The sequence below is a fragment of the Peromyscus leucopus genome, chromosome 9 (genome assembly GCF_004664715.2).
Source record: "Peromyscus leucopus breed LL Stock chromosome 9, UCI_PerLeu_2.1, whole genome shotgun sequence".
NCBI lineage: Eukaryota > Metazoa > Chordata > Mammalia > Rodentia > Cricetidae > Peromyscus > Peromyscus leucopus.
The window spans coordinates 105225643-105253518 of record NC_051070.1 but is presented as its reverse complement, the minus strand read 5'-3'; the positions used below and the strand labels follow the sequence as shown (position 1 = coordinate 105253518).

General features: G+C 39.5%; 1 protein-coding gene across 3 annotated transcripts in view; it reads right to left on the bottom strand.

Moving 5' to 3' along the window:
• The window catches only part of Bmpr1a (bone morphogenetic protein receptor type 1A), a 110600-nt gene that overhangs the window by 29338 nt on the left and 53386 nt on the right, over window positions 1-27876 (bottom strand). The window contains exons 2-6 of one of the 3 annotated variants that reach the window (XM_037208704.1): window positions 22739-22853; window positions 10145-10361; window positions 7932-8114; window positions 3308-3470; window positions 1430-1532 (exon numbers count right to left, since the gene is read on the bottom strand). In XM_037208704.1, the coding sequence (XP_037064599.1) occupies window positions 1430-1532; window positions 3308-3453 (249 nt within the window). In that variant the 5' untranslated portion in view covers window positions 3454-3470; window positions 7932-8114; window positions 10145-10361; window positions 22739-22853. Of the gene's footprint in view, window positions 1-1429; window positions 1533-3307; window positions 3471-7931; window positions 8115-10144; window positions 10362-22738; window positions 22857-27876 lie in introns of all 3 variants that reach the window. The other 2 variants (XM_028878328.2, XM_028878329.2) reach the window with 2 other exon arrangements.

Sequence of the window (27876 nt, the reverse complement as noted above, 5' to 3'; positions counted from 1 at the left end):
TAAAAAGGCATACAGGTTTGATAACATCTTGATGGCATACAACTGGAAGAAACAAATCCTCTCAGATCTTAATGTTACAATCTGACACAGGCAAATACAGGATAAGCAACAAAACCGCTGAATCCCCATCTACTTGTATCAAAGGACCAACATCACTAGTGAGGAGTGGAGGAGGTGTGGCACGAAGGCAGCGTGAGTCAAAGACACGAGGGTTTGGCTGGCCAAGTTCAATGTCTGGAGACTACAGCACAACTGCCAAAGCACATGTGAAAAAGAGAACTGACTACAGGAGGTGCAGGCGACACTGTGAGCTGCTGTTTTTCAAGGATGTGCGCAGGAAGTCGTATGGAAGCAATTCTGCCTGCATGCTAAGAGGCTATGGCTATAAGGAGAAATCAGGTCTGTCTGTACAACCAGAGAGTCAGAAACAGGAAGAATCTCAGCCACTGGACCAGTGACTTCAAGTATAAACCTAACACTGAGTTTCTATGAAACCCGTCAGTTCTGAAGGACTAATTGCTGACAGAGCTGACATCCATACTGTTCTATACAGAGCTGTTTTTCAAAACCACTGGCAGGATCTCTTAAGAAATCTACACATAACAACTTAAAAAAATCTGGAGGAATCCTCTCTGCTGCTGCTCTTGTGAAGTAGCTGCACAGAAACTTTGCATTAGTTCTTCTACGTCTGTGATCAAAGTCCATGACCAAAGCAACTTACAGAGTGAGAGCTCATCTGGGTTAGTGGATGTAGAGAGTTGAGAGTTAGGAAAGGCATGGCACCAGGAGCACACGCTAAGGGCCACATCTCGAATGGTAAGCAGACAGCAGAGAGGTGAGATTTTATACTCCTTTTTGTTTTTCAAGTCAGGGTTTCTCTGTGTAATCCTGGCTGTCCTGGAACTCACTCTTTAGAGTAGGCTGGCCTCAAACTCACAGAGATGAGGTTTTATACTCTTAAAGCCTGCCTCCAGTGACATACTTTCTTCAACAAGGTCACATGCCCTACACCCTCCCAAACAGTACAAACAATGGGGGATCAAGTATTCAAATGTCTGAGACTATGGAGGACATTTTATTCAAATCACCACATACCGAAACAAGGATTTAATATTGCTGTCTTAGGGAAAAAAAGGTTACTATCCATTGTCTTACAGTCTTTTCAGTAAACCTTACAATCCAGAAATAAATGTGACTATCATTTTTTTGCATTAACCACCATCTGTGATGATTAAAAACTTTCTTAAAGTAAAGCAATCTAGAATTTCAATTAGTAAGATCCTATTACTTAACAAGCCAGGCTTTCTTCAGCAAATCTGTTTTTGTGACCACACAGTAGTGTGAGCAGCAGTCCACTTCTTCTAGGAGACTCAATGCTGCTCACGAAGTTCTACCCTTCTTTATTTCATGGTTACAAATTAGATCTCACCTTGCATTGAAAATCAGAGCCTTCATACTTCATGCACCCAGAAGCTAATGTGGTTTCTCCCTGATCATCTTCTTCTATAATGGCAAAGCAATGCCCATTAGTTCTACAATAGAGGAAAAAAAATACAATTTTATATTAGAAGAACAGAGCATGGTGGTACACTTCTGGGATACTAGCATTCAGGAGGCTAAAGTAGGATGATCTTGCATTTATTTCAGGTCACCCTGAGCTAAACAGAGAAACTTTGTCTGATAAAGAAGGCAAGAGACGGCGCAGTGTTAAGGATACTGTCACCAAGCCTGAAGACCTGAGTTTCATCTCCAGCACCCAAATGGTGGAAGGAAAGAACTGATTCTGGCAAGCTGATGTGTGCACACATGTACAACATACATACACACCAAATAAATCAACATAAAATTTTAAAAAGACATACAAAAGAACTGAAGATACATGAATTGAATATGGCCTTCAGTACCTTTTTTTTTTTTAACATTTAGATTGCATTCTCACATGATTTATTAGCAAAGTCAATTTAGATTTAAGCTAGATCAAAGGTGCTAGGCTTGAACTAAGGCCTAAAGGGCCAATGAGAACTCAATGTCAAGTGGGAAAGGAGTTCTACTAATTAAGTGCTCCATGTGTGTACTGTTATGTAACTACTCTGCTAGTCACACTCATGATCACATGCTATACATACATGATAAGAGAGGAAAACATGCTTCTCTGTGAAAGTCAGTAGACCCTAATGACACAGGAAAGTACATTTAGGAAGAACAGATGAGTAAGATTCTGAAAGATACTTTGTAGTGAAGGTGATAGGAAAGCAGAGAGACCGACTGAAGAGCTTCATTTCAAAGAAACATATTAATGTCAGTGTCCTTGAGTTTTTCCCTTAGCAAATGTAGGAAGGAAAATTAATATAATTTCACAGACCAAGTTCAAGGCATTGTATCTAGTCTATTCAAAGAGCACAGAATGTTAGGAAACTACAAAACTTGGCTTTCATTATTACTTCTACAACAAAAAGACAATTAATTGACTGATAAGATTGAATTGCAGTTTTTTTTGGAAGGGAGGATTCAGAAAGTCAATTCTTCAATGTGCCCCAAGATACAGACTATAGGCCACAGGACGACAGAGCAGGCACAAGTGCCTGCTGTCTAGACTGACGATCTGGGCTCCATTCTTGGAACCCATACAGTAGAAGGAGAGAAGAGACTACTGCAAGTTGTCTCTGATTTCTTCATGTTCATTTACACACAGTTCATGCACACACACAATACATACAGGTTTAAAAAATATGAACTCAAGTTACATGACCATCCATAAGTGGACTGAATGGTTAACATAAAACTAAGCAGGAAATGAAAAGTCATATAAAGTAGATGTGGACTAGAAGCCACAGAGAAATAACAAAACTATCACAACACCATTCTTGTCTATGTATGCAAGTGGCTAGGGAGAGTGAGTGAACTTTTTGTTTTCTTTTTGGTAATCTACAAAACAGAAAACATTTTCTACAATGAGCACCATTAAGCTCATGCTTAAAAAGGTCAGGAAAGAAAAGAAAAATAAGCCAGATGTGGTGGCACAAGCCTTTAATCCCAGTATTAGGTAGGCAGATGCAGGCGGATCTCCATGAGTTCAAGATGGCCAGGTCTATGTAAAGAGACCATGTCAAAAATCAAAACAAATAAATAAGATGCATCATGATATAACTAATGATCATCAATTGTTTAATGATAGATAATAATATTTCTATATTCAAGCCAAGAATCCTTCCTTTCTTTGGAAAGCTACCAATATAAAGGGGAAAAACAAACCTTGTCTAAGTGTACTTTTCATCCCCGACTCTTAAGGACTGAAGCAAATACTTACATGCATGTGTTATTAACAGCATCATCTGGGCAGTGTCCTGAGCAATAGCACTTTAAGAAAGGCAAGGTATCCTCTGGTGCTAAAGTCACTCCATTTTCTGGCTTCTTCTGGTCCAAGTCTGATTTCATACCAGTGCCATGGAGCATACTGTCTAGATTCTGCCCTGTATTAAAAAACAAAATTTGTAAACAATCATTCTTGGAAAGTTGTTTAATTACAGTCTTCTATGAAGAAAGCTTCTGAGTTTCCTTATCATAATAAATGCAGTTAATACATGGTAAAATAAATTTCATCTAACACCAATTTACAAACTACTGTACATAGCACTACCAGATACGGCAGGGTGTATGGAGACGGTCGACAAACAGATGACAGAGCAGAGGAATCCTCTCCCTAAAAGTATCTGGCTAAGAGCTAAGTACTGGGAAACACTCTTGAGAATGTTCATTTCAGGACAGATCCCTACTGTAAGTGTCCTTTAGTGTTTTGATTTTTCTTTAAATAAGCTAACTATCTGGAACAGTCAACTGGCCATTTGACTGACAACTGGCAGACCCCTCCCTGGTGCCTGGCTGCCATGAGTGAGGACCTGTCAAATAAGCAGGCCTTTCTCTCACAACTAGCAGTGCTGTCACTGTGACAGAGCAGCGGTTCTGAACACTCCAGGGGTTCCTCTGAGGACACTCCACACCAGCTGCAGGGACCACTGGAACCGCTGCTACTGCTGAAGTTACAACCCAGCTTCAGGAGGCCTCGTCCTCACAACTGCTCCAGACTCCTTTATCATGGAGGTATTCATAAAGGACTTAAAAAAAGAAAAGTAAAAAAGCTAGCCCTACATTTTGAACCAAAACAAAATGAAGAGCTGGGAGGCAGCTAAGAGCTCTACATGGCCAGGGCAGACTACTGAGACTCTGAAGGACTGCAGACACCTGAGGTGCTGAGAAAGCATGAAGAGCTAAGCTAGGGATCCCAGGTAGCTGCAGAGTTCAGAAAGCTTCCAAGAGTTAAGACCCAAGGGGTCTGACGCCTTAAGCTAGAAGTCTGCAATATTAGCTGCTGAGGACTAGTTTTCAAGGCCCAGAGCGTGCTCTGATCTGAGTTCCGAGAGCAGGAAGCCTCTAATTTTCCAAGTCTGGAATCTGAAGTGTCCTTTGAAAATCTGACCCGTGAGTCTATGGCACTAAGGAGTACAGAGGGGCCAACACTGAGGAATCTGCCCCTCCCTATTTGTGATACCCATGTAATGGGCTCTCCAGCCTGCTGTGTGTGACAGTTATAATTTACTATGGGAAGAAGTTTCAGGAAAGGCTGAGAAAATTTCCAATGATTTCAGGGGGTGGGAGTGGGAGGGGGATTCCATCTCTGATTTTTTGGTTTGAAACCTGTAAATAGATGTTTTTTTTTTTAATTCTTTTTAAATGCTTCTGTGAAAAGGGAGTTCCCTAAGCACCTTGCAGAGAAGTCTAATTGCCTAAGTAAGGAACTGTGAAAACATGAAACAAATCCTGTTATCTACCTTTCATGCCAGGGTATGTGGTTTGAATCCAGACCATGTTATCAGAAAGTAAAAGTTGCTGAGGACTTGTGTAATAAAACCAGGACCTTGCATTATGGCCTCAAATGACAGGTAACAACATACATGGCACTGAATTTTTCAGGCAAAACCACTTCCAAAAGGAAGAATGGGAGAGCCAAAACGATTAGAGAAGTATGGATTCACTATAAAAATGAAGTGGTTCAGTACTGTAAACTCAACTTTAAATTTAACAATACTGATAAACTATTAAAATGAGAAAAATAACACATATATACACATTGACAACAAGAAAGCAGAATGTAAGAGCTAGAGATTCCATAACTTGAATTTTATTTCATTTTTATTTTTTTGCTTGTCTGTTTGCTTTTCAAGATAGGATTTCTCTATGTAGCCCAGGATGTCCTAGAAGTCACTCTGTAGATCAAGCTGGCTTCCAAGTCAGGGATCTGCCTGCCTCTACTTCCCCAGTGTTGGAATTAAATAAAGTCATGCACCATCACTGCCTGACCATAACTTGAATTTAAATGACCTTAAATTTCTATCTTTTTTGTTTGTTTGTTTGTTTTGGTTTGGTTTTCTTTTTCGAGACAGGGTTTCTCTGTGTAGCTTTGAGTCTTTTCCTGGAACTCACTTGGTAGTCCAGGCTGGCCTCGAACTCACAGAGATCCGCCTGGCTCTGCCTCCCGAGTGCTGGGATTAAAGGCATTAGCCACCACCGCCCAGCTAATGACCTTCTTTCTTTTTTTTACTTTTTTTTTTTCTTTTCCTTTTCTTTTTGCTTTCTCGAGACAGGGTTTCTCTGTGTTGTTTTGGTGCCTGTCCTGGATCTTGCTCTGTAGACCAGGCTGGCCTCGAACTCACAGAGATCTGCCTGGCTCTGCCTCCTGAGTGCTGAGTAATATTAAAGGTGTGCACCACCAGCAACCGGCGACCTTAAATTTCTTATACTTAATATTCAGGAAAGAAATTTATCTCTGAGTATTTGCTAATAGAAACAAATACTGAGAAGGAATATCCTTCAAAGGTTTGTATAGTTATGTATCCCTCAGCCTCTCACCATGACATCTTTTCAGAAAGAAGTACTGCTAACACAATGGCAAAGCTTCTGATTATCCTCCAAATGGTTACAAAATGGAAAAAGCCTCATTCATTCTAAAAACATCAACTGTAAAAGATGGGGGAAGAATGGTAGGGTATAAAAAGGGAAGAAATCCACCAGGCTTCAAATGAAGAGAAATATTCTGGTCTACTGTGAGCCTTCCTAATTTACATAGGTGAATGATCTTTATAAGGTATGTAACTTCTCCAGTATTCACTTATTTAGGAAGGCAGTAAGACTCAAGGTTCTAAAATCCTAATATAGCAACAAAATGAAGCATCAATTTCACCACCGAGAACAAATGTGTGTGGTGGAACCCAGACTTGGGTGGTCCACACCTGTAATCCCAGTCCTTGGGAGGCTGACAGAGGAGGACTGCCATGAGTGTGAGGCCAGCCTGGGCTATGGTATAAAAAAATACCTTGTCCCCTAAACAACAACAACATAGCAAATAATATGTGGCCCATAGTGATGTGGTAGCATACATTTATAATCACAGCATTCATATAGCAGAGAAGAAATTATCTGCAATAATTTTTTCAAATGACATATAATAAATTTTGCTCTTTAGCACAGAAATGTAAACTCTTTGTTTGGTTTTATTGTTGTTGTTTTTGTTTTTTAGACAGAGTCTCACTATGCAGCCCTGGTTGTCTTGGAACCCACTATATAGACCAGGCTGGCTTGACCTCACAGAGATCCACCTGCCTCTGCCTTTGAGTTCTGGGATTAAAAGTGTATGCTACCACTCCCAACCAGAAGTGTAATTCGTGCTAGGATATTCCATCCAATATAAGCTTACTACAGAACAATCAACAAACCAAATAATCCAACTAAAAATGGTGTACAGATCTAAAAAGAATTCTCAACAGAGGAATCTCAAATGACCAAAAACCAAAGAAATGTTCAACATCCTTAGCCATCAAGGAAATATAAATCAAAACGACTTCAAGATCCTATCTTATACCTGTCAGAATGGCTAAGATCAAAAACACAAGTGACAACTCATGCTGGTGAGGATGTGGAACAAGTGGAACACTCCTCCACTGCTGGTGGGAGTGCAAACTTGTACAGCCACTTTGGAAATCAATATAGTAGTTTCTCAGAAAATTGGGAACTGATCTACCTCAAGATCCAGCTGTAACATTCCTGGGCATTTACCCAAAGAACACTCCACCATACCACAAGGACATTTGCTCAAGTATGTTCATAGCAGCTTTATTCTTAACAGCCAGAACCTGGAAACAACCTAGATGTCCCTTAATTGAAGAATGGATAAACAAATGTGGTACATTTATACAATAGAATATTATTCAGCTGTTAAAAAAACAACAAAATCATGAAATTTGCTGGCAAATGGTGGAACTAGGAAAAAAAAAATCATCCTGAGTGAGATAACTCAGACCCAAAAAGACAAAACATAGTATGTACCCACTTATAAACGGATATTAACTATAAAGCAAAGGATTATCATGCTACAATCCACAGATCCAGATAACAAGGAAGGCTCAAGGCTCAAGAATGCATGGGAACGCCGGGCGGTGGTGGCGCACGCCTTTAATCCCAGCACTCGGGAGGCAGAGGCAGGCGGATCTCTGTGAGTTCGAGGCCAGCCTGGGCTACCAAGTGAGCGCCAGGAAAGGTGCAAAGCTACACAGAGAAACCCTGTCTCGAAAAACCAAAAAAAAAAAAAAAAAAGAATGCATGGGAAGGGGAAATAGATTTTTGAGGGTGGATTGGGGTTGGTGGGGATGGAAGTAGGAGAAAATGGGCAGGGAGGTTGAGGAAGAGTACTGGGAGAGACGACTAGATTTTGGGGGCATTTCATGGGCAAGGTAAAAACCTAGTGCAATGGAAACTCCCAAGCATCTACGAGGGTGATCCTAGTAATGGAGAACATGGAGCCTGAACCAGCCATCTTCTGTAACCAAGGCTTCCAGTGGAGGGATTGGGACACCAACCCAGCCACAAACACTTTGACTTACAATTTGTCCTGCCTGCAAGATGTGCCAGGGGTAAGGGTGGTGTAGAAATTGTGGGAATGGCCAACCAATAACTGATCCAACTTGAGATTCATGCCATGATAGGTAGCCCAGGCCTGACACTGCTTGGAGGACAAGGACCCCGAGGCTGGATAATTCAGAGACCTAGGATAGAACTGAATGCAACTGGCCAAAAAAAAAAAAAAAAAAAGGTAAATGAAATGATTACTAATGATACTCTGCTATTCTTATAGACCAGAGTCTAGCATAATCGTTATCAGAGAGGCTTCATCTAGCAACTGATGGGAGCAGATGCAGAGACCCACAGCCAAAATTAGGTAAGGTTGGGCAATCCTGTGGAAGACAGGGAGAGGAGGATTGTAGGAGCCAGAGGGGTCAAGGACACCACAGGAAAACAGCCCACAGAATCAACTGAGCAGGGCTCATAAGGGTTAAGAGAGACTGAACTGGCAGTCAGGGGGCTTGTATGTGTCTGACCTAGGTCCTCTGCGTATATGTCATAGTGTTCGTGTGAGACTCCCAACGGTGAGAGTGGGGACTGTCTCTGACTCTTCTGCCTGCTCTTGGGACCCTTTTCCTCCTATTGGGTTGCCTCATCCACCCTTAATGAGGGGATGTGCCTAGTCTTATTTTAAGTTGTTATGCCATGTTTGGTTGATATCTGAGGCGGCCTGCTCTTTTATGAATGGAAAGGAGGAGGAATGAATCTTGGGGAACAGGAAAGTGAGGGGTAAACTGGGAGGAGAGGAGGGAGGAAAAACTGTGGTCGGGATGTAATATATGAGAGAATTAAAAAAAGAAGTGTGTACCATACTATCTATATATGACCCAAACAGCACAAAACTTTATCTAAGTGGAAATTTCCTTGGGAGTTAGAAAATATTAACAGTACTATTAATTTAGTTTCACAATATGACAACTCTAGTTGACAGTGATCAATAAAATTTAACATATTGTATTATGTATTCTCATATTTCACAGATAAAGTGGCTTGAGCTGAGGGCTTGGGTTCTGAGCAAAGCAACAATAAGGTAAATACAAAGAAGCCAATGATTTCATTTTATGCTCATGCACTAACACAAATATTTTAAAAAGCTTTATACTGTTACCCAAATTTCTTCATATGGGTAAATAACCCTCATCATTCAGAACTATATATGAAATAGCAACTAAGGAAGCCAAAGCCTTCAGAAAATGAAGATGGTAGACCAGGGGCTGGGATGGCAGGAAGCTAGTCTAGTCAATTAGCAAGTTGCAGGTTTATCAGAGACCCTTTCTCAGATGGACAATCGATGGGGAGACACCCAACGCCAACACTGGTCTCCATATGTAGGTGCACTAACACACTAACACACACACACACACACACACACACACACACACACACATTTTTTTTTTTGAGTTGAGGATCAAACCCAGGGCCTTGTGCTTGCTAGGCAAGTGCTCTACCACTGAGCTAAATCCCCAACCCCATACAAATTTAATAAATTCTAAAAAAAAAAAAAAAAGAAGAAGAAGAAGATGGTGGTGAGTTCTATCTCAAACCCTTTTATAAAGCAATCTTAACTTTTCAGTTCAAAATACTGCCCTAAATAAACCACTCAGGGGGAAGTTTGTATGCAAATAAAGTTCATCCGATCATAGACATCACTATTAAGTTCCAGTTTGATCTACGAACACACAGTATACAACAGAGGCCACAAATAAAATGCTTATACCCTATGGAGAAATTTTAGAACTCAGCACAAATAAGTGCATTTATTTCCCAAAGTCTTTTCATGACAATAAACAAATTTTGAGTATTATTTGTGCTTATTCTTTGTTGTATTTTAAGAGAGACAGGAATTTTAAAGTTCAGTCTCAAATACCTATTGCTTTGGGTTTTAGGTACTAAACTGCAGACTATTTATACTTAATTTCATCTGATCCTCACAAGACGAATCTTATGCTGTGTATCTTGCCTATGTTAGAGATAAGAAAAATGGTTCAGAGGCTAGGATTTTTGAAAAGGTGTCTACACAAAGTTTACAATTTCTTTTAGCGTGTCTGTTCTTTGCTTCCTCCCTGGTATGTGGAGAGCTGTGCTGGTATGGATGACCTATTTACAGAGGAACAGGACTGAGAGCAGATCAAGGAGTTTAAGTGCTTCATATACACAGAAATGACGTGACTTGTTGAAATAAGCATCAACTTACCTTGAACATGAGAAATGATGAGCAGACAGGCTCCCAATAATCTGATGGAAGTACAAGGCTGAGTCATTGTTCAATGCCCACGTATCTTGTCCACTGCCACTCTGAACTACTGCTCCTGCTGTTTCACTAATTTAAATGGCTTTACCGAATGAGATTTCCTTATAGAAGAATGAAATCAACTTGACGATGACTTTCACCTGCTGCTTTCTTCAGATTCCTAGAAACAAGCAAACAAAGCAATGAATTTAATAATTTTTTTTTTCAAGAGTGAAGAGGAAAACCAGCCTAACCAGGCTTTTAAATGCAGAAATGCATTTTTTAAAATGTTGGTGTGGCCAGCGGTGGTGGTACACACCTTTAACCCCAGCATTCTGGAGGCAGAGGCAGGCGGATCTCTGAGTTCAAGGCCAGCTTGATCTACAAAGTAAGATCCAGAACAGCCAGGGACACAGAGAAACCCTGTCTTGAAAAACCAAACAAACAAAAAAACAAACAAAAATGTTGGTGTGTACTGGGGATCAACTCTAGTGCCTTGCACATGCTAAATAAGAGTTTCATCACTGAGCTATAATCTCAGATCTGTTGAAATATATTTTTAAAGATTAAACCTTGGTTTGTTTTTTTTTAAAGACTTTGTAATTACAAGGCTTAAGTAATTTAGTAAAAAGTTGTAATCTCTCCTAATCTCAAATCAGACAAGATAAATGTACTAAATCTCAACCAACTAGTGCAGTGTTAATCACATTAAGTCCCCTCTACTTGGGAAGCTGACAGAGCAGAGATTCCTTAAGTCTAGGAGTTCTAAAACAAGCTGGGCAACAGAAAGATGACTCCAGCTCTAAAGAAAAGAAGAAAAAAAAAAGAAAAAACCCTTGTCTAGCTTTTCTGGTTACTCTAATTAAATTATTTATTACTGAACTGAACATTTCAGCTAGGTATGGTATGGTGGTACATGCCTCTAACTCTAGCACTTGGAAAGGCAGAAAGACTCTAAGTTCTAGCCAGTCTGGGCTACATAGCCAGACTGTTTCACCACCCCCAAAAGAAAGTTCCTTAGTATAATAATAAGCAAACAGAAGCCTGCGGTGGAGGCACATGCTTTTAATTCCAGCACTCAGGAAGCAGAGACAGACCCATCTCTATGAGTTCCCGGCCAACATGGTCTACAGAGTGAGTTCCAGGACAGCTGGGATACACAAAGAAACCCTGTCTTGAAAAGCAAGCAAGCAAACAAAAAAGAAAATAGAAATGTTTCAATTTAAAATAAAAGCTCTTCATCAATATTCATTTAGTGTTATTTTTGTTTGTTTGTTTGTTTTTTGGTTTTTCGAGACAGGGTTTCTCTGTGTAGCTTTGTGCCTTTCCTGGATCTCGCTCTGTAGACCAGGCTGGCCTCGAACTCACAAAGATCCACCTGCCTCTGCCTCCCGAGTGCTGGGATTAAAAGTGTGCACCACTACCGCCCCCAATATTCATGTAAATCCTACTGAATAACAATAAAAACACCTTGAACACATAATTATTCCATGGATAGAAAAGAAAGTTCTAGAAAATTTACATATTTAAATAAGTTGTATGCTTCTTTATCAAAGCAAAAACAGAAACTTTCTTTGGGGAGGGGAACTAAACACAGAACCTTATGCTTGCTAAGCACAAGCTCTAGAAAAATTAACTATACTTCCAGACCCTAGAAATGTACCTTAAGTAAAGTTACTTTTCTAAAATACTTCAAATCTGAATTAAGATAAAGTTGAGTTTTTAATATGAGAAACATGAAGTATAATCACTTCAATTAAGATTTAGCTCATAGACAGCAGTGGTGGCACAAGCCTTTAATCCCAGCACTCGGGAGGCAGAGGTAGGCCAGCCTGGCCTACACAGGGAGTTCCTGGACAGCCAGGGCTATACAGAGAAACCCTGTCTCAAAAAACAAACAAACAAACAACAATAATAACAACAACGTGGTTTGGCTTTTATTAATACACACAGTAAATTCTTCTTATTTACTTATTTATTTTTTTAAATTACACTCATGATATTAATCACATTTGTGATATTCATAGATTACATTCGCAGTATTCATTCAATTCATATATTCAAAATATATATATATAAATTTTAAATGTGAATGTCATTTCTTGAAGGGGGTAGGAGGTCTTAATTACAGGCTTACAGCACAATGGGAGGACCCCGGAGGGCAGAAGTTCACTACTGATGTTTTACAATCTTGCATCTAAGCTGTTAACGCCCATTATTCAGGATACACAGACATGGAACTTCCCTTAAGCATTCAGGAGGGTGGAACCTGGCAAGGAATTAGCATTGGGAGGATATCAAGGTCAAGGTCCGCAAGCAAGGCAACAGTTACCCAAAACGGGGGCCAGGGCCCTGCAGGTCCCCCTTTTATTAAAAAATGAGCTTCTGACTTGGGTTGCATGGGACGTCAGCAGCTCACCTTACCCGTCATGGAGACGCCTGCCCAGGCCACACAGGTGCTCTGTCTTAGGTTGGTGAGTGCCCCCCAGGCATTACCTATCTCTGAATACTCATCATCATACTGGCTCAATCGTGTGTGAGCTGCATGGTTAATTGCTGCCAAAGATCTCAAAGTGGCACTGGGCTTGCAATCTGTGTGTTTGATACAGAAAAGACCAACAGAGGTCCTATCTCACCCATAGCCAGTAGGCTAAAGGCAACTGAGCCATTCCCTTCCTTATCGAGCCATACTGTACGTTGGAGCCCTTGTAAGATAGTATCCCAAAAGCAACTGGAACTTGAGTTTATAAATTTATAATTTTCAAAGCCAATCGAGATGTATGTAACTACTGAATTAAATTTATCATGTCCAATAGAATGAAAGATTAACTAACTGTAGTAGCTACTTTTGTTGCCAGGGTCTCCACTGTGCTACCTGTAGTAGGCATTTATGAGATGGTAATCCCAGAAACAGTAGCAGCACACACAGTAAATTCTTAAAGACTTTAAAGCAAAATAATAATAATAATAATAATAATATAAAAATAAATTAAATAGAAACAGGTTAACAGAAAAAAGGCTAATTTGCACGTAGATGAATATAACTCCTCTTTTTGGCCTATTCTATTGGTTCAGGCAGCTTGGTTTCATTATCCTAGGCCTAAACTATTTCCTAGTGAAAAAGGTTTTGCTTATTTATGACTTTATTATCCTTGGTGTGATTTCTACCAGATAATATAATAATAATAATAATAATAATAATAATAATAATAAGAAGAAGAAGAAGAAGAAGAAGAAGAAGAAGAAGAAGAAATCTGTGTTTTCTATGTTACCTAGTGAACCATTTTCCACTTTACAGTACTGTGGAAATACAGTACATAGATAGGTAAACAATTTATAACTGGTTTAAATCTAAAAGTTCTTTTGCACTGATTTGCTTGGTGTTTTTGTTTTTTTTTTTTTTTTGGTTGGTTGTTGGTTTTGTTATTTTGAGACAAGGTCTTGCTGTATAACTCAGACTGATCTACAATTCTGGAACTCAGTGGTTTTCTTGTGTCAGCCCTCCAAATACTAGGATCATAGGCATATATCACCATGCCTTAATGATTTAAAATCTCCACATAAAACCCCTTCCAACTTGTTCTTTCCCTGGACAGAATCTTAGCTACCTGAGGCTGGCAATGAATTCACCAAATACTCAAGGATGATCTTGAACATGTGACCTTCCTGCCTCTTCCTTCTAAGTACTTGGGGCTACAGGCTTTTGCCACAAGTGCTTTAAATTTTAGAAATTTTTTGAAACTTCTCTACTATAAATGTAAATTGCTTCAAAAACATATTACTGAGATAATCTAAAGTCTAAAATGATTAGATGAAAATGTTTACAATGTGACAAAGCCGCGTGTGTATAAAGAACGTACCTCTTAACATGGTTCAACTACAATTCTTGTAGTTGAACTACAATGCTTGTTTCGGGCTTTCAGTATACCGCTAACCCTGATCATCCTATCTCCATCTGCCAAGCACGTATCTAGAAGAAGGTGCACTCCACCTGTCTACATCACTCAGTGCCTTTTCCTTCCCACTCTTCCATATGCTTATTAACCGACATTTATAGAGTATGTATTACAGACCAAAGTAAAGTACTAGAAATACAAATACAAGTATTCCAGATTCATTCATCTGCTTATTTTTAAGACATGGCTTCACTTTACAGCCCAGGTTAGCCTCCAACTATTTCCTGTCTCAGTTTCCAGGTGCACATCACTATATCTAGTTCACGATTCTCTCAATTTCTGCTTGAAGGAGCTCATAATCTTGGGTGGGGACTGATTGCTGTGACTTGTTCTATACTGGTTCCTGTACTGGTTCCTTCATCAGTTTATGTAAAGGTAGCATTGGGCTTACTGACTACTACCTGGTAGCAAGCATACTTACAGTACACGAGACCTTTGGTGTACTTTCCATATCAGTCCTTTTCAGAGAAAAGGGTCGATTGCAATACTGATACAAATCCAAATTCTAGGTATGCCTCAAACCAGTAACTTAAAATCTTTGAATAAGTTTTCCTTTACAGAACCAAAGGGTACTCACTGGCTCACAGCTATCCTAAGAACTAATAAGATAACATATTCACCTCTTGTGCCAATACTATTATAAATGCTCTGTTAAAATTAATTTATAAAGTCCCCACAACTGCCTCATAAGAAAGGTGTAAGTGAAGTGGACTGAAAAAATTAAAAATCACACCTGGTGATAAAGCTATAATTCAAAAGGTCTAATTCTGGACTCCATTTATTAATTGCTACTCTATACATTATATTAATTATACTTTATAATATGAAATATACATTATATATTACAAAGTACTTAGAATTATAGTGGCACAGAGTAGGTACTCAATAAAGTTCCTTCTTCTCAAACATGTCTATTACATGGTCTGGTATATACGGGGGCAGCACCAACTGTGAGAAATTCTTACAGTTTAAAAACCTGTGACAGGCCAGGCAGTGGTGTCACACGCCTTTGATCCCAGCACTTAGGAGGCAGAGCCAGGCAGATCTCTGTGAATTCAAGGTCAGCCTGGTCTACAGAGTGAGATCTAGGACAGGCACCAAAACTACACAGAGAAATCCTGTCTCAGAAAGACAAAACAAACAAAACCTGTGATAACTATGAAAATCAATACATTTGTACTAAGAACAATGCTAAACTAGGAATGTAATCTCATCAGGTATTAGTAGAAACATACTGCTATACCCACAGAAGATAACTACAGAAAAGTAAAAGACATAGAAATTACTCATTAACATACAAATGGAACCAAGGGTCACAAACTATTAGAGGAACAGACAGAAAGGGAGAGAATACTAATTCATTAGCTCCCCTCAAACTTTCAAGTCCTGTGTAAACAGTGTTCTTGCCATTGGATATTATCCTTAATAAGAGCTTATTTTATTCATCAGCTTACATATTAAACACCAAGAATATAGTCATGATAGAAAAACAGACCCATCTTCAGGGAGTTCAAAGTCACTAAATGAGACAATTAAAATATTCTGACATGGGTCAGTCATAGCACAGTGGTAGAGCTGTTTGTGGGAGGCTCTGCATCTCAGGGGAAGGAAATAAAAGATGGAAATACTCTTGACACAGAACAAAACATAAAAAAAAGTAAAATATATCTGCACTAAGTGTAAGGTAGAAAAAATGTGAAACCCTGGAGGGTCCAGATCTATTCTGGATGAAAAAGCCCATGTAAGCAGTGCTGAGGAGTAATACTTCAGCTGCTGTGTGAAGATAAATATCGGTCAAGCTAATAGTCTGTGCAAAGATTTCTGAGAAACAGAACAGGGAGCAATGCTTCTGAACCATGGAGAATAGCGTAGTGTGAGACAAAAGAAGGTGGAAAGACAGAAAAGACAAGGACTCTATGAAAGATTTGGGTTTTCAATGCAAGAGAGATGGGCATTAGTTAGCTGGTTTTAATGTAATGAACTAGAAAAGGCAAGAGCAGAAATAAAGCAGGAGGAGAAGTCGTTAAGATCAGGTGGCAGCAGCAGTACAGTGAGTGAACACAACTAAAAATCAAGACTACATAGTACTTGGTGGTGGTTGGGTGCAGGGGTCAAGAAGCGTGAGTCACCAAAGATGACTCTCACACTGCTGGTCTGAGCAATTACTAAAATGTGAATAAGCAGATTTTTGGACAAAGTAAAGAAAAAAGGCTCAAAGGTTCAGATTTAGACATCTGAGATTACCCAAAAGGAATGTCTACTGGGCATCTGGTTCTCAAGCTTAAAGGAAACATCTGGGGCTGAAGATACAAATCTTCCATTATGTCAACAGCACAGAGATATTAAAAGCTAAGGTTCATGGATGAAAGTCCCAGAGCACTGTTTAGTTAGAAAGTGCACTAATGGTTGGGCATAGTGGTGCATACTTATAATTTCAACACGGAAGGCAAAGGCTCAGTTAAAGATCAGCGTTGGCTACACAGTAAGACCCTTATCTAAGCTTCCTTCCCTCAAAGATCACTGCTAAGATCTGAAGTATATCCACAGGCGCTTTGATGCATCCTCAAGAGAGTGAAGTCTAATTCCCCTCCCTTGAGTATGGACTAGACTCAGTGACTCATTTCTAACAAGTAAGATGTAAACACGAGTGACTTTTGCTAGGTCATAAAAGTACTTCAGCGTCTGCCTTCATGCACTCTTACTGAAGCCAGCAGTCGGGATCTAAGCATATCTGAACAGTCCTACAAGGCTTGCTTGTGTGGCAACAAACAGGTTTGCCAATAACCACTCGAGTGAGCAACCAGGGGAGCCTTTAGAACTGTGTTATTTAGACATTTTGCTCACAATTTTATGGAAACCCTAAGTTAGAAACACCCTGCCTCTGGTGGGTTCTTTTCATTTGACTGATCAATTTGATCTGAAACCCAGGCTGGCCTGAAATTTGGGATGATTCTCAGCCTCAGCCTCCCAAGTGCTGGGATTACAGTCATGTACCACCATATCCTCCTGCCTTTGGTGGACTCTTGCTAATGTATGTGATAATAAATATCAGCTGTTATGAGTTACTAAGCTTTGGGGAGGAATAGATAAACCAATACCATTGTAAGAAACATACTGAAATATAAGAGCCTAATCACCATGGAAGAAGTCTGAAAAAGTAGTCAGGTGAGAAAACTATACAGGTAACAGCCAGACAAAATGCCCAGAAAATTGTAACATCATGGATAACATGTTTCTTCAAAGAAGTAGCCAAAGCCATGCTCTGTTTTAAAATTATTTCCACAAGACTCACTTCAGAGGGGTAGAAAGCAGACTCTTTCTAACTCTGTTATTATAGTTACACATCTCCCCCCCCCCATGTGATGTTATGGACTTGATTCCATAAAAATGACTTTAGTTTATTTATCTAGGAGAAGGCAGTTTTCACATCATACACTAGAGAACAATTTTAACAGACTAAATAGGATAGCAATCAGCTTGGTTTTAAATGTCAGTTCTGACTTGATTGCGACTTTTGACAATGCTGGTTCATCTATTAAGGTTTTGCATTCCTTCATCACTAGCCTAGAGGATTTAGTACCTCACACCCAGTGTTCCAGATCCAGTAGACAGGTGTCGCCGCTACGATCACTAACTAATACAAATGTGGTGGACTGCCCTTTGTTTGTCTCACACTGTTCCTACAACCATAATACAGAAGCAAAACTGTTACCTGATTGTATTTATTACATACTTTCTGGTTTTTTGAGACAAGTTTTTTCTGTGTAATAGCCCTGGCTACCTGGAACTCACTTTGTAGACCAGGATGGCCTCAAACTCATTTAAGATCCACTGGCCACTGCCTCCCAAGTACTGAGATTAAAGGTGTGTGCCACCATGCCTGGCATAACCTGATTTTATCACCATACTGAGACTGATAATTTTCATTCTAACATTTGAAAATAAAATATATGCATTTTTAATTGCTAAGACTTTCATAAGAATCTTAATTTTTTTTTTAAACTATTGTGTGGTATTTGAGTGTGGGATTCCTTTGGGAAATCAACTTGGGTTTGTCAGGTTTGAGAAGCAAGGGCTTTTATCAGTTGAATCATCTTTACCATAAGTTAAAAATATCTACTTTGCCAATGTCATTAACGTAAGGGCAGAGGCTAAGGAGATGGTCCAGCCAGTAAAGTGTTTCCATACAAGTATGAAGATCAGAGTTCTGATTCCCTGTAGGCACAAAAAAAGCACTTGTAGTTATATGAATCTATAAAACCCAGTGCTGAGGAGGTAGAGACAGGAGTCTCATGGGGACATAGACACCCTAGCTAGGAGCTCCTCTAGGTTTAGTGAAAGATCCTGTCTCATAACAGTAAGTGGCAGAGAGCCAATGGCGCACGCGCGCGCACACACACACACACACACACACACACTCGCAAATACACACAAATACACATGCATACAGACATTTAAAATGCTGTATAATCGCCGGGCGGTGGTGGTGCACGCCTTTAATCCCAGCACTCGGGAGGCAGAGGCAGGCGGATCTTTGTGAGTTCGAGGCCAGCCTGGGCTACCAAGTGAGTTCCAGGAAAGGCGCAAAGCTACACAGAGAAACCCTGTCTCGAAAAACCAAAAAAAAAAAATGCTGTATAATCAAAACTGTAAAATGATACAGGAATTAAAGAGCTATCACACTGGCATCCAACAACTGTATATACCCATCTGATACAGTTTCTTCAGGAAAATAAGGAGGAAATACAGGTTTTTTTTTAAAGAAAGATTTATTATTATTATTATTATTATTATTATTATTATTATTATTATTATTATTATTATTTTGAGACAGGGTTTCTCTGGATAGCCCTGGTTGGTCTGGGACCCACCCTGTGTAGACCAGGCTGGCCTCGAGCTCACTGAGATCACCTGCCTCTGCCTCTGCCTCCTGAGTGCTGGGATTAAAGGTACATGTGCCACCACTGCCTGGCTAAAGAAACATCTTTTTATTCTATGTAATATGACTGTTTTGCGCGCGCGTGTGTGTGTGTGTGTGTGTGTGTGTGTGTATGTGTGTGTGTGTGTGTGTGTGTGTGTGTGTTGTCTAGTGCCCTGGGACTGGAGTTGCAGACGGGCGTTAACTGCTGTATGGGTGCTGAAAATTGAACCCAAGTCCTCTGAAAGAGTAACATGTACTCCTAACTACGGAAACAACACTCCAGTCTCAAGAATTTCATAAGTTTAAAAAAATGTAAAGTTGACAAACAGTTTAATCAGAACCGAGAACAAATAGAAAAAGAAAACCCCAAACAAAACAGGGAAAGTCTGAAGTCAGCTGAAAAAACAAGCCTGAAGTCATTCTTTCCTCTTCCTGTCAAGCGTTCCCCATATCCTTCATTTTTACTTAATACTAGAAAGGTGTGGGAATTTCCAACAAGTTGGCCAGCTGCCAGTTCCATAAATCGGCAAGGAAAACCCCCCTTTCCAGGGGTCCCTCCCTTAGGCAGCTCCAGGCGCCGGGTCTGACAAGCTTTCTGAGAAGGAGTGTTCTGGCTGCAGACTTTCTGGCTCCACAGCCATTGTTTGCATGGCAGCTCTGCTCCTCATCCAGAGCCTGGATTAGCATAAGAATATCGTCTTTTCCCTTAACAAGCAACTCGTCCATTTTCTTTCCCCAATTTCTAACCTCTTTCCCAGCAATCAGAACCCCAATATACAGCTATGTAACTGCACCAAAGCTGTCAGGGTTATTCTAGTGATTATTTTTATAACAGTGAAAACACAATCTCATCCAAATCTGAAGAAAATAATTAGCTTCATGAGCTACTGAGAGTGTATCTGTGACAACACAAGCCTGCTTTTTTAGCATCTAAGGAATAGACAATCTTTCAGTTTGAATATAATAAGAAATATCAGTCTCTGAAGCTGCTGGCAGCTACTCTGAGACCAGAAGACAAACTAGATCCTTGGAAACACTAAATGCTCAAGCAGTCTTGTCAGAATGCTCAGTCAAGAGTCAATAACTTGCCGGTTGTGGCGGTGCACACCAGTAGGCTAAAACCCTAACTAAGACAATGTGAATGCAGAACCAGCACAACAACCTGGTGGAAGAAAAGGGACCAGTGGGAGTGAGGGAGCATGGGTAGGGAGGTATGGAGAAAACAAGCTCGATGTATAATACATGAGAATGTTCTCACGTTAGGATGACTCAAAGAGTATACAAAGTGATTAAATAATGTTACTAGCAGCTATGTAGTTTATTACTCCTGGTATTTCCCCCTCCCATATTGACCAGATCTGTGGTCTTCCCCACCTTAGCTAACTTCAAGTCTCAGTCACTCGTGTGTATCCCCCCACTCCTACCATCAACCATCTCTACCTTCAGATTATATCCTGACCCCACATACCAATCACCACCTCTTCTGTTCTCTAATTTAAGACACTAGTAACCTTTACTTGGATTATTCGGAACAGCCTCTAAAATGTCTACAAATACCCTACAAATACCTTTATGCACCATATATTCACCACACAGGTAAAGCAATCCTAATTATGATCATGATAAACCATACCTCTGTTTTAAGCCCTCTGATGGCAGCCTGGTAACCTTAGGCTTAAGTAAAAGCTTAAGTCTACAAATGTCCACCAGACTCCAGTTCCTCTACTCTATCTGCATTGACCTATGGCTCTTCATTAAACAAACTAGACCAAAGCCTTTGCTCCAGGACTGACACATGTACAGGGCTGCCACCTACATCATTTCCCCAGGATAGCAGAGGAGATCTAGTGCTATATGGCCTCTGAGCTAATTCAAAACCCTTGTCTTACTCAGTCCCATCTACCTGCTTTTTTTTTTATAATAAGGGAAAGTCTGGGGTGTAAGGATTCGGTCCTTAATTACGCCATCAGCCTAAAAAGCGCGTGGGCCCTCTGTGCACTCTGTCCCCTTTTCTTTCCGCTCCTTCCCACCAGCCCTCCTCCCTCCCTCCCCCACCTCTGTGTCTCTCTCTGTCTCTCTGTCTCTGACTCTCCGCCCTACCCCCAATAAAGCTCTAAAAAGGTAACCATGGCTATCATTCTTTTAATCAGCACGCTCCTCCACCGGCACGGCCGCCGGCCGCCGTAGGCAGCGACCAGCCACGAGGGGCAGCGCCATAGAATAACCAACACCACCCCCTCCCCCAAAAGAATACATTTGAAAATCAAGAAGTTAGCCTGCAGGGATGACTCAGTGGTTGAGAGTGCTTGCTTCTCTTCCAGAGGACCTGAGTTCAGTTCCCAGCACACACACTGGGTGGCTCACAATCACTTGTAATTCCAGTTCCAGGGGATCTAACATCATCTTCTGCCCTCTGTGGACACCCACACACAGGTCAAACATGCCTCCCACAGACATACATACACATAAAAAATAATAAAACAAAAAACATTTTAAGGGAAAGAAAGAAAATCAAGAATGCTATTGCCTGGTTTCCTTATCCCCTCTCTTTCTCACCTCCTCATCAGTGGGCTAGTCACAAGCTAAAAAGTATTGTTCTACCCAGCTGCCCCCACTCTTTTATTTTTATTTTTTATTTTTTGAGACAAAGTCTCACTAAAGTTGTCCAGGCTTGCCTCAATAATCACCATCCTCCAGTCTCAGCCCAAAAGTGGCCAAGATTACAGGTGTGTGCCTCCATGCTTAGCCACTGCATGATTTTATAGAAAAATATTAGATATTAAAATTAACTCAAGATGATCAATGCTACATAAACAGATCAATAAATTAACTACAAAAGACAGGTCACTAAGATGGATGGAAGGGAAGATAGGGAGAACAGTGGAATTGAGAGTAATGAAAGGCTTTGGTATATGTTATTTAAAATTTTGTGTCACTCATGTAATCTCTTAAAAATTAAAGACATGGTTTCTGAGTCACTTAGATTAGAAATTACCCTACTAGCAGTTACAACTATAAGGTGGTGCACAAGAAGTCATTACAATGAAGAATAAAGTGATGAGGTGAAATGTCACTGAAGACCATCACAAGACTGACCACTCTGGTGGGATGAGCATCCCCTGAAGGTCCAAGAGTCAAGACCTTAATCACAGGATGGTACAACTGGGAGGAGAGGTGAATCTCCTAGGAAGCCGGTCACTGAGGAGGAGGATGGACCAGCTCCCCCCCCCCCATACCTCTCAGGGTTAGGAGGGTGGCAGTCTGCTCTGTCAGGAACTCTCACCATGGTGTTGGCACTGCCAGAGGTCCAAAGCAAGAAGGTCGTGAACTAGATTAACTCCAAGCCAAAATAAATCGCTTCTCTTTGTAAGTTGACTACCTCAGGCATCTCAGGACACTAAGGGAAACTGACTGATACAAAGGCAACTGGGTCTGGGGCATTCTTGAAGGGGGAACATTTATTTCTAAGATGAAAATACAGTAAAATTATTAACTTATAAGGAAGATGACTCAAGAAACCGAGCAGTTACCACAAAGTCTTGGTATGACAAGGACCCGGAAGAAGGTGAAATGAAGTTGCAGCAGCGACAGAGACTTTCCAATAGTGAAGAAATGAAGAGTGAATTAAGAGTGAATAAATAGAAAGCATTTTCTATGACTTGATTTTCTGATTTTCCTTACCTCAGGGATGCGGCTAGATAAAACTGTAGTTCCAATTTTCTCCAAACAGCTTTGACCTATGCTTCCATCTCATGAATTCCAAGACAGTATCAAACCGATGCATATTTTCATAAATCTGCTAAAAAAAAAAAAAAACTTATTTAAGAAAGAACTTTTACTATCAAAATAAAATGTGTAAAATCAACACAAAGTATTTCATAGGTAAAAACATTCATTTTCAAAGTAAAAATCAATGAACAGTTACTAACCAAAGAAGAACATATACTTCTATGGAAAATAAAGTATTAGTTAAAAATGTCCAGTCGGGCAGTGGTGGCACACGCCTTTAATCCCAGCACTGGGAGGCAGAGGCAGGTGGATCTCTGTGAGTTTGAGGCCAACCTGGGCTACAGAGTGAGATCCAGGAAAGGCGCAAAGCTGCACAGAGAAACCCTGTCTTGAGAAAACAAAAACAAAACAAAAAATGTCCACATTAAGCTTAAGATTTTAATGAACAGTATTAAAAAAACAAACAAAAACCCCTCCAAGAACTGCTGAAAACAACACTGAAATGTACAATTTTCTTCCAATCTCACTTTCCCTCTCTTACTGTAATTTTCATTTATTTACTATGGAGGGATCCCCCGCCCCTTGCAGAACCACTGTGCAAGCAGAGGGTGGAGGTCGGGGACAACCTGCAGCCACTGATTCTCTCATTCCACCATGTGGTTCCTAGAAATTGAACTCAAGTTACCAGGCTTGGCAGGAAACGCCTCTACCTGCTGAGCTATCTTGTTGGTCCTCTTACCACAAAATCTTTTTGTTTGTGTTTTGAGGCAGGGTCTCACTATGTAGCTCTGGCTGGCTTGGCACTCCCAGTGTACACCAGGCTGGTCTTGAATTCACAGATCTTCTGTCTCTGCTTCCCCAGTGCTGAGATTAAAGGTATGCATTACCATTCCCAGGCACAAAAATCTTAATAACCAGTTTCAATTTCATTCCAACTCCTATTTATAATACTAGGATTTGTAAGGGTATTGCATTTGATCGTACTGATCTAATTCTGGAAGGCAGATTTCAACCACACTAATATTATCCTTAAGGACCCTGTTGCTTCAAGGGATATTTATAAAAATGAGGGGTGGAAAACATTAACATTTTTTAATTTATTTAAAGATATGCATGTTTATTTAGAGCTTATTTTCTTGTTTTTTGAGACAGGTCTTACTATGTACTCTAGGGCTGGCCTGGAACTCATGATCTTCCTGCCTAGCCTGAATTTTAAAAACAGTTCCACTGAGGGTTTTTTTTTAAAAAACTAAAACTTCAAATAGAAAAGTACTATTTCATATTTCAGAAGAAAATTTTTCAAAAGCAGCATGAACAAAACCTATATCTCATTACAAGGTCAAATGCCTTTGTCTTCAGAACATTCAGTATGACAGCATGCGGAGGTTTAATAGTCTTGGCAATAGTAACTAAATCCACATCAACTGGGACAACTCAAAACAGTCTAGTCTATCAGTCTTTCTTAAAGACTCCACTCAGCAGACAGGCTGCCACAGCAAAATCTTTCACTGTCCAAAAAATGAGCATGACCCTGACAGCAATTAGTAAAACTGTCTGCACTTAGGAGGTTTTCAGGGTCTTTTCACGTATAATCCACAACATAACCAGGTCCTAGAATTTTTCAGATCTACTCTTAGATTGTCACTAGGAGAAATGAGGGAGGGTAGAAATAGATTTGAAGGATTAGTGTTTTTATTTTTCCAATCCAAAATCTTGATAATCTTGGAAGAATTTCTACTAAATTAATAAAAAAAAATACATTATGCTTCCATTTTAGAAATGGCATATTTTACTCCAAAGTCTTATGGGGGAACTATGAGTTCACCCTGAAAATGTACACAGAAGTAGAGATGAGATAATCACAGTGATAAATTAATTTGCATACAAGTAAAAATAGCCCACTAATGTATCATTACTTAAACATCGATCAAGCCTTATTCTAATTCTACCAGATACTTGCAATGGATCAAATGATAAATAACATGAAAAACCCATTATTTATTACAACACTAATTACTGTAACTGTTTCCACAGCTAAAAAAGGTTTGTGCTTTAGGCTAAATCTAAAGTTAATTTCTACAAAGAAACACAATACCCACCCCCAATGTTCAAATACACCAGAATTCCAAAGTCCAGATTAACTAGTCTCCTACTGTACTCTTATATGAGAGTAACATAAAATAAATTTCAGGAAGATTTTTTTAAAATGTTAATCTTAGGGGCTGGAGAGACGGCTCATAGTTAAGAGCATGTACTGTTCTTCCAGAGGACCTGGGTTCAGTTCCTAGCACCCACATGGTGGTTCACAATCTGTAACTCTGGTTCCAGAGAATCTGAACCCTTCTTCTGACCTCCTCAGATACCAAGAATTCACGTGGTGCAGTCACATATGCAGGCAAACACTCACATAAAATAAATAAATCCTAAAACAACAACAACAACAAAAACGAACCTAGGGCCTGCTGAGGAAAATCAAGTATGATTTTATTTCTATAACTCAGAAGAAACAAGACAATGAAATGAAAAGATGTGCTTCACAGTACAGCTCTTCAGATCGTTATTTACATACTAGAAATCCAAAAACTGCAGGAAAAGGGCCTCTATAGTGCAATGCTACAGTCCCGGAAGCACCAATCTGTAACTACATACAAGCATACATAGGTCCTGACTACATAGGCGAAATGGTCAATCGCTGAACTTACTAGGCCACTGATCACAGCCTGTTAGCACTGTGAATGTGTGTTCCCTAGGGATCTTATAAAATCAAACACGAGGGTCAGTGAGACGGCTCAGCAAGTAAAGATGCCGGCTGCCAAGCAGTAACCTGAGCTCAACCCCTGGTCCCATATAATGGAAGGCGAGAACCTACTCCTTCAAGTTTTCCTCTGACCTCAACACTCATACCACAGCACATGTGCATGCACACAAGCATACAAAAATGAACTGAAATGTAGCAACAAAAAAAGACAAACACCAAGTAAATGCAATTTTTCACTAAAGAGTTTGTGCTAAAATTTTCAAGCATGTTAAGATAGAAAAGTTCAAAAGTAATTTTCAGTTTCTGCTTAGATCAATTTATCTGTACTGTGTAAAATAAGCCTTAATACAAGAATTATTAACAGACACTTAGGGTCAACAATTGTACTTATCATCCATAATGTGTTTGTTCCTGATGGATTTCCCTTGGCTTATTTTTGTGGACTGGGAATTGAATCCAGGGCCTGGCACATGCTTGGCAAATATTCTTATTATTACTAATATACACATACCCGGGCACTAGTGATGGTTAAAATATCTTGGTAACTTAAGATTGAAAACACTTAAAGAGATCTTTATAAGAAAGGGAAAGAACAAGACAGAGACATGGAGAAATATCTGCAAAGTATCCATGTAACAAATGACTCATCAAGAATCTATGTAGCCCAGGCTGGCCTCGAACTCACAGAGATCCGCCTGCCTCTGCCTCCTGAGTGCTGAGATTAAAGGCGTGCGCCACCACCGCCCGGCCTTAAATGTGTAGCCCATGCTGGCCTGGAACTCATGATCCTCCTGCCTCCGCCTCCTTCAGCAAATCCTACTGGCGTGCACCACTACAAATGGCACCTCTGCTTCTTTTCAATTTATCCTTCCCAATAATGACACATTAACAAATTCTAAAACTTTAATTTTTCTATGTAAATTAACATAATATTTGATAATCCTCCTTCCCTTTCCAAGTAAACAGAATCATACTACCAAACAAATACATACTACCCTTTTTGCGTGTGTGTCTGTAAAGAGTTTAAGAAATTATCAGTGGTATTATTAGCCAATAGTTTTGCAAAAGCACCATCAAACAAGCTCCACACAAGACAGTAAAATTTCTATTATCGAGAATCATTAGAAAGTAATTCTAAATTAGTAAGTGCTTACTGGCCCCAAAACATCCACTGTTGCATATTCTGATCATATAAAGAAACTTGTAATTAATATTATAATTAAACTTGTAAAAAATACCAATATTATTTTCTACAGAGAAAATATTTTCCAGTTTCAAATAACCCTGGACTCTTGAATTATAACCCGTTTTTATGTTCAAGCTATCTGTGTATTATTTCTCCTGCAGTTGTACATAAAATATTTTTACATAAAAAAGGGCAAATACTATAGAATTGTATTACATGAAATATATAGAATATACAAATTCATAGAGACAGAAAGATTAGAAGTTATCTCATGCTAGAGAAGAAAGGAATATAGAGCAATGGTTTCCTAAGTATAGAATCTCTGTTTTGTATGATGGAAAAGACCCACAAATGGACAGCAGTATCGGGACATAATATCATGAATGTAATAAATCAATAAATTAATTAATTAATATCATCAATATAGTTACTGAATGAATACTGCAAATGTAATCAATGAATACCACAAATGTAATGAATATCATGAGTGTAATTAATATCTTGAATCTAATTCATGCCACTGAATTGTGAACTTAAAAATGGTCACAATTGCAATTATGTTCATTTAAAAAAATCAAGGTGGAAAATAGATAGATAGATAGAAAGAAAGAAAGAAAGAAAGAAAGAAAGAAAGAGAGAGAAAGACGCTGACCGAGTTCTGCTACAATAAAATGAAATCACCAGGGAGGAGTACCAGATAGCTTGCTCTAGTTCTAAAGGCCCCATTACTTCCTTGCTTCTCTATTTGTTCCAGCTTGTACATTTATCTTTTCCTCCCCTTTGCTAACAACTTCTTCACTTTTTATTTATAGCATTCATGGTGGCTAGAAAACTAATGTATCAGTTATTCACATTCTATAAAAATATAAAGACCGCATATGATGGCTTGAGATTTATGATATAAGAACAGAACAAATTTTCTATTATTATAAAGTAATTGTAAGCTGTCATAGTATGATGACGTTAATAATAATAATAAAGATCACTTCAACAAGGGAAAGACATATCAGAATGAGTCAGCCCAAGGGGGAAAAAAAAAGACAGGTGAAGTTAAAAACCAAACCCAGCTCAAATGCCTGTTCAGCACTACAAACTAGGTTTGTTAAAACTCAAAAACACCCAGGAAAGGCGCAAGGCTACACAGAG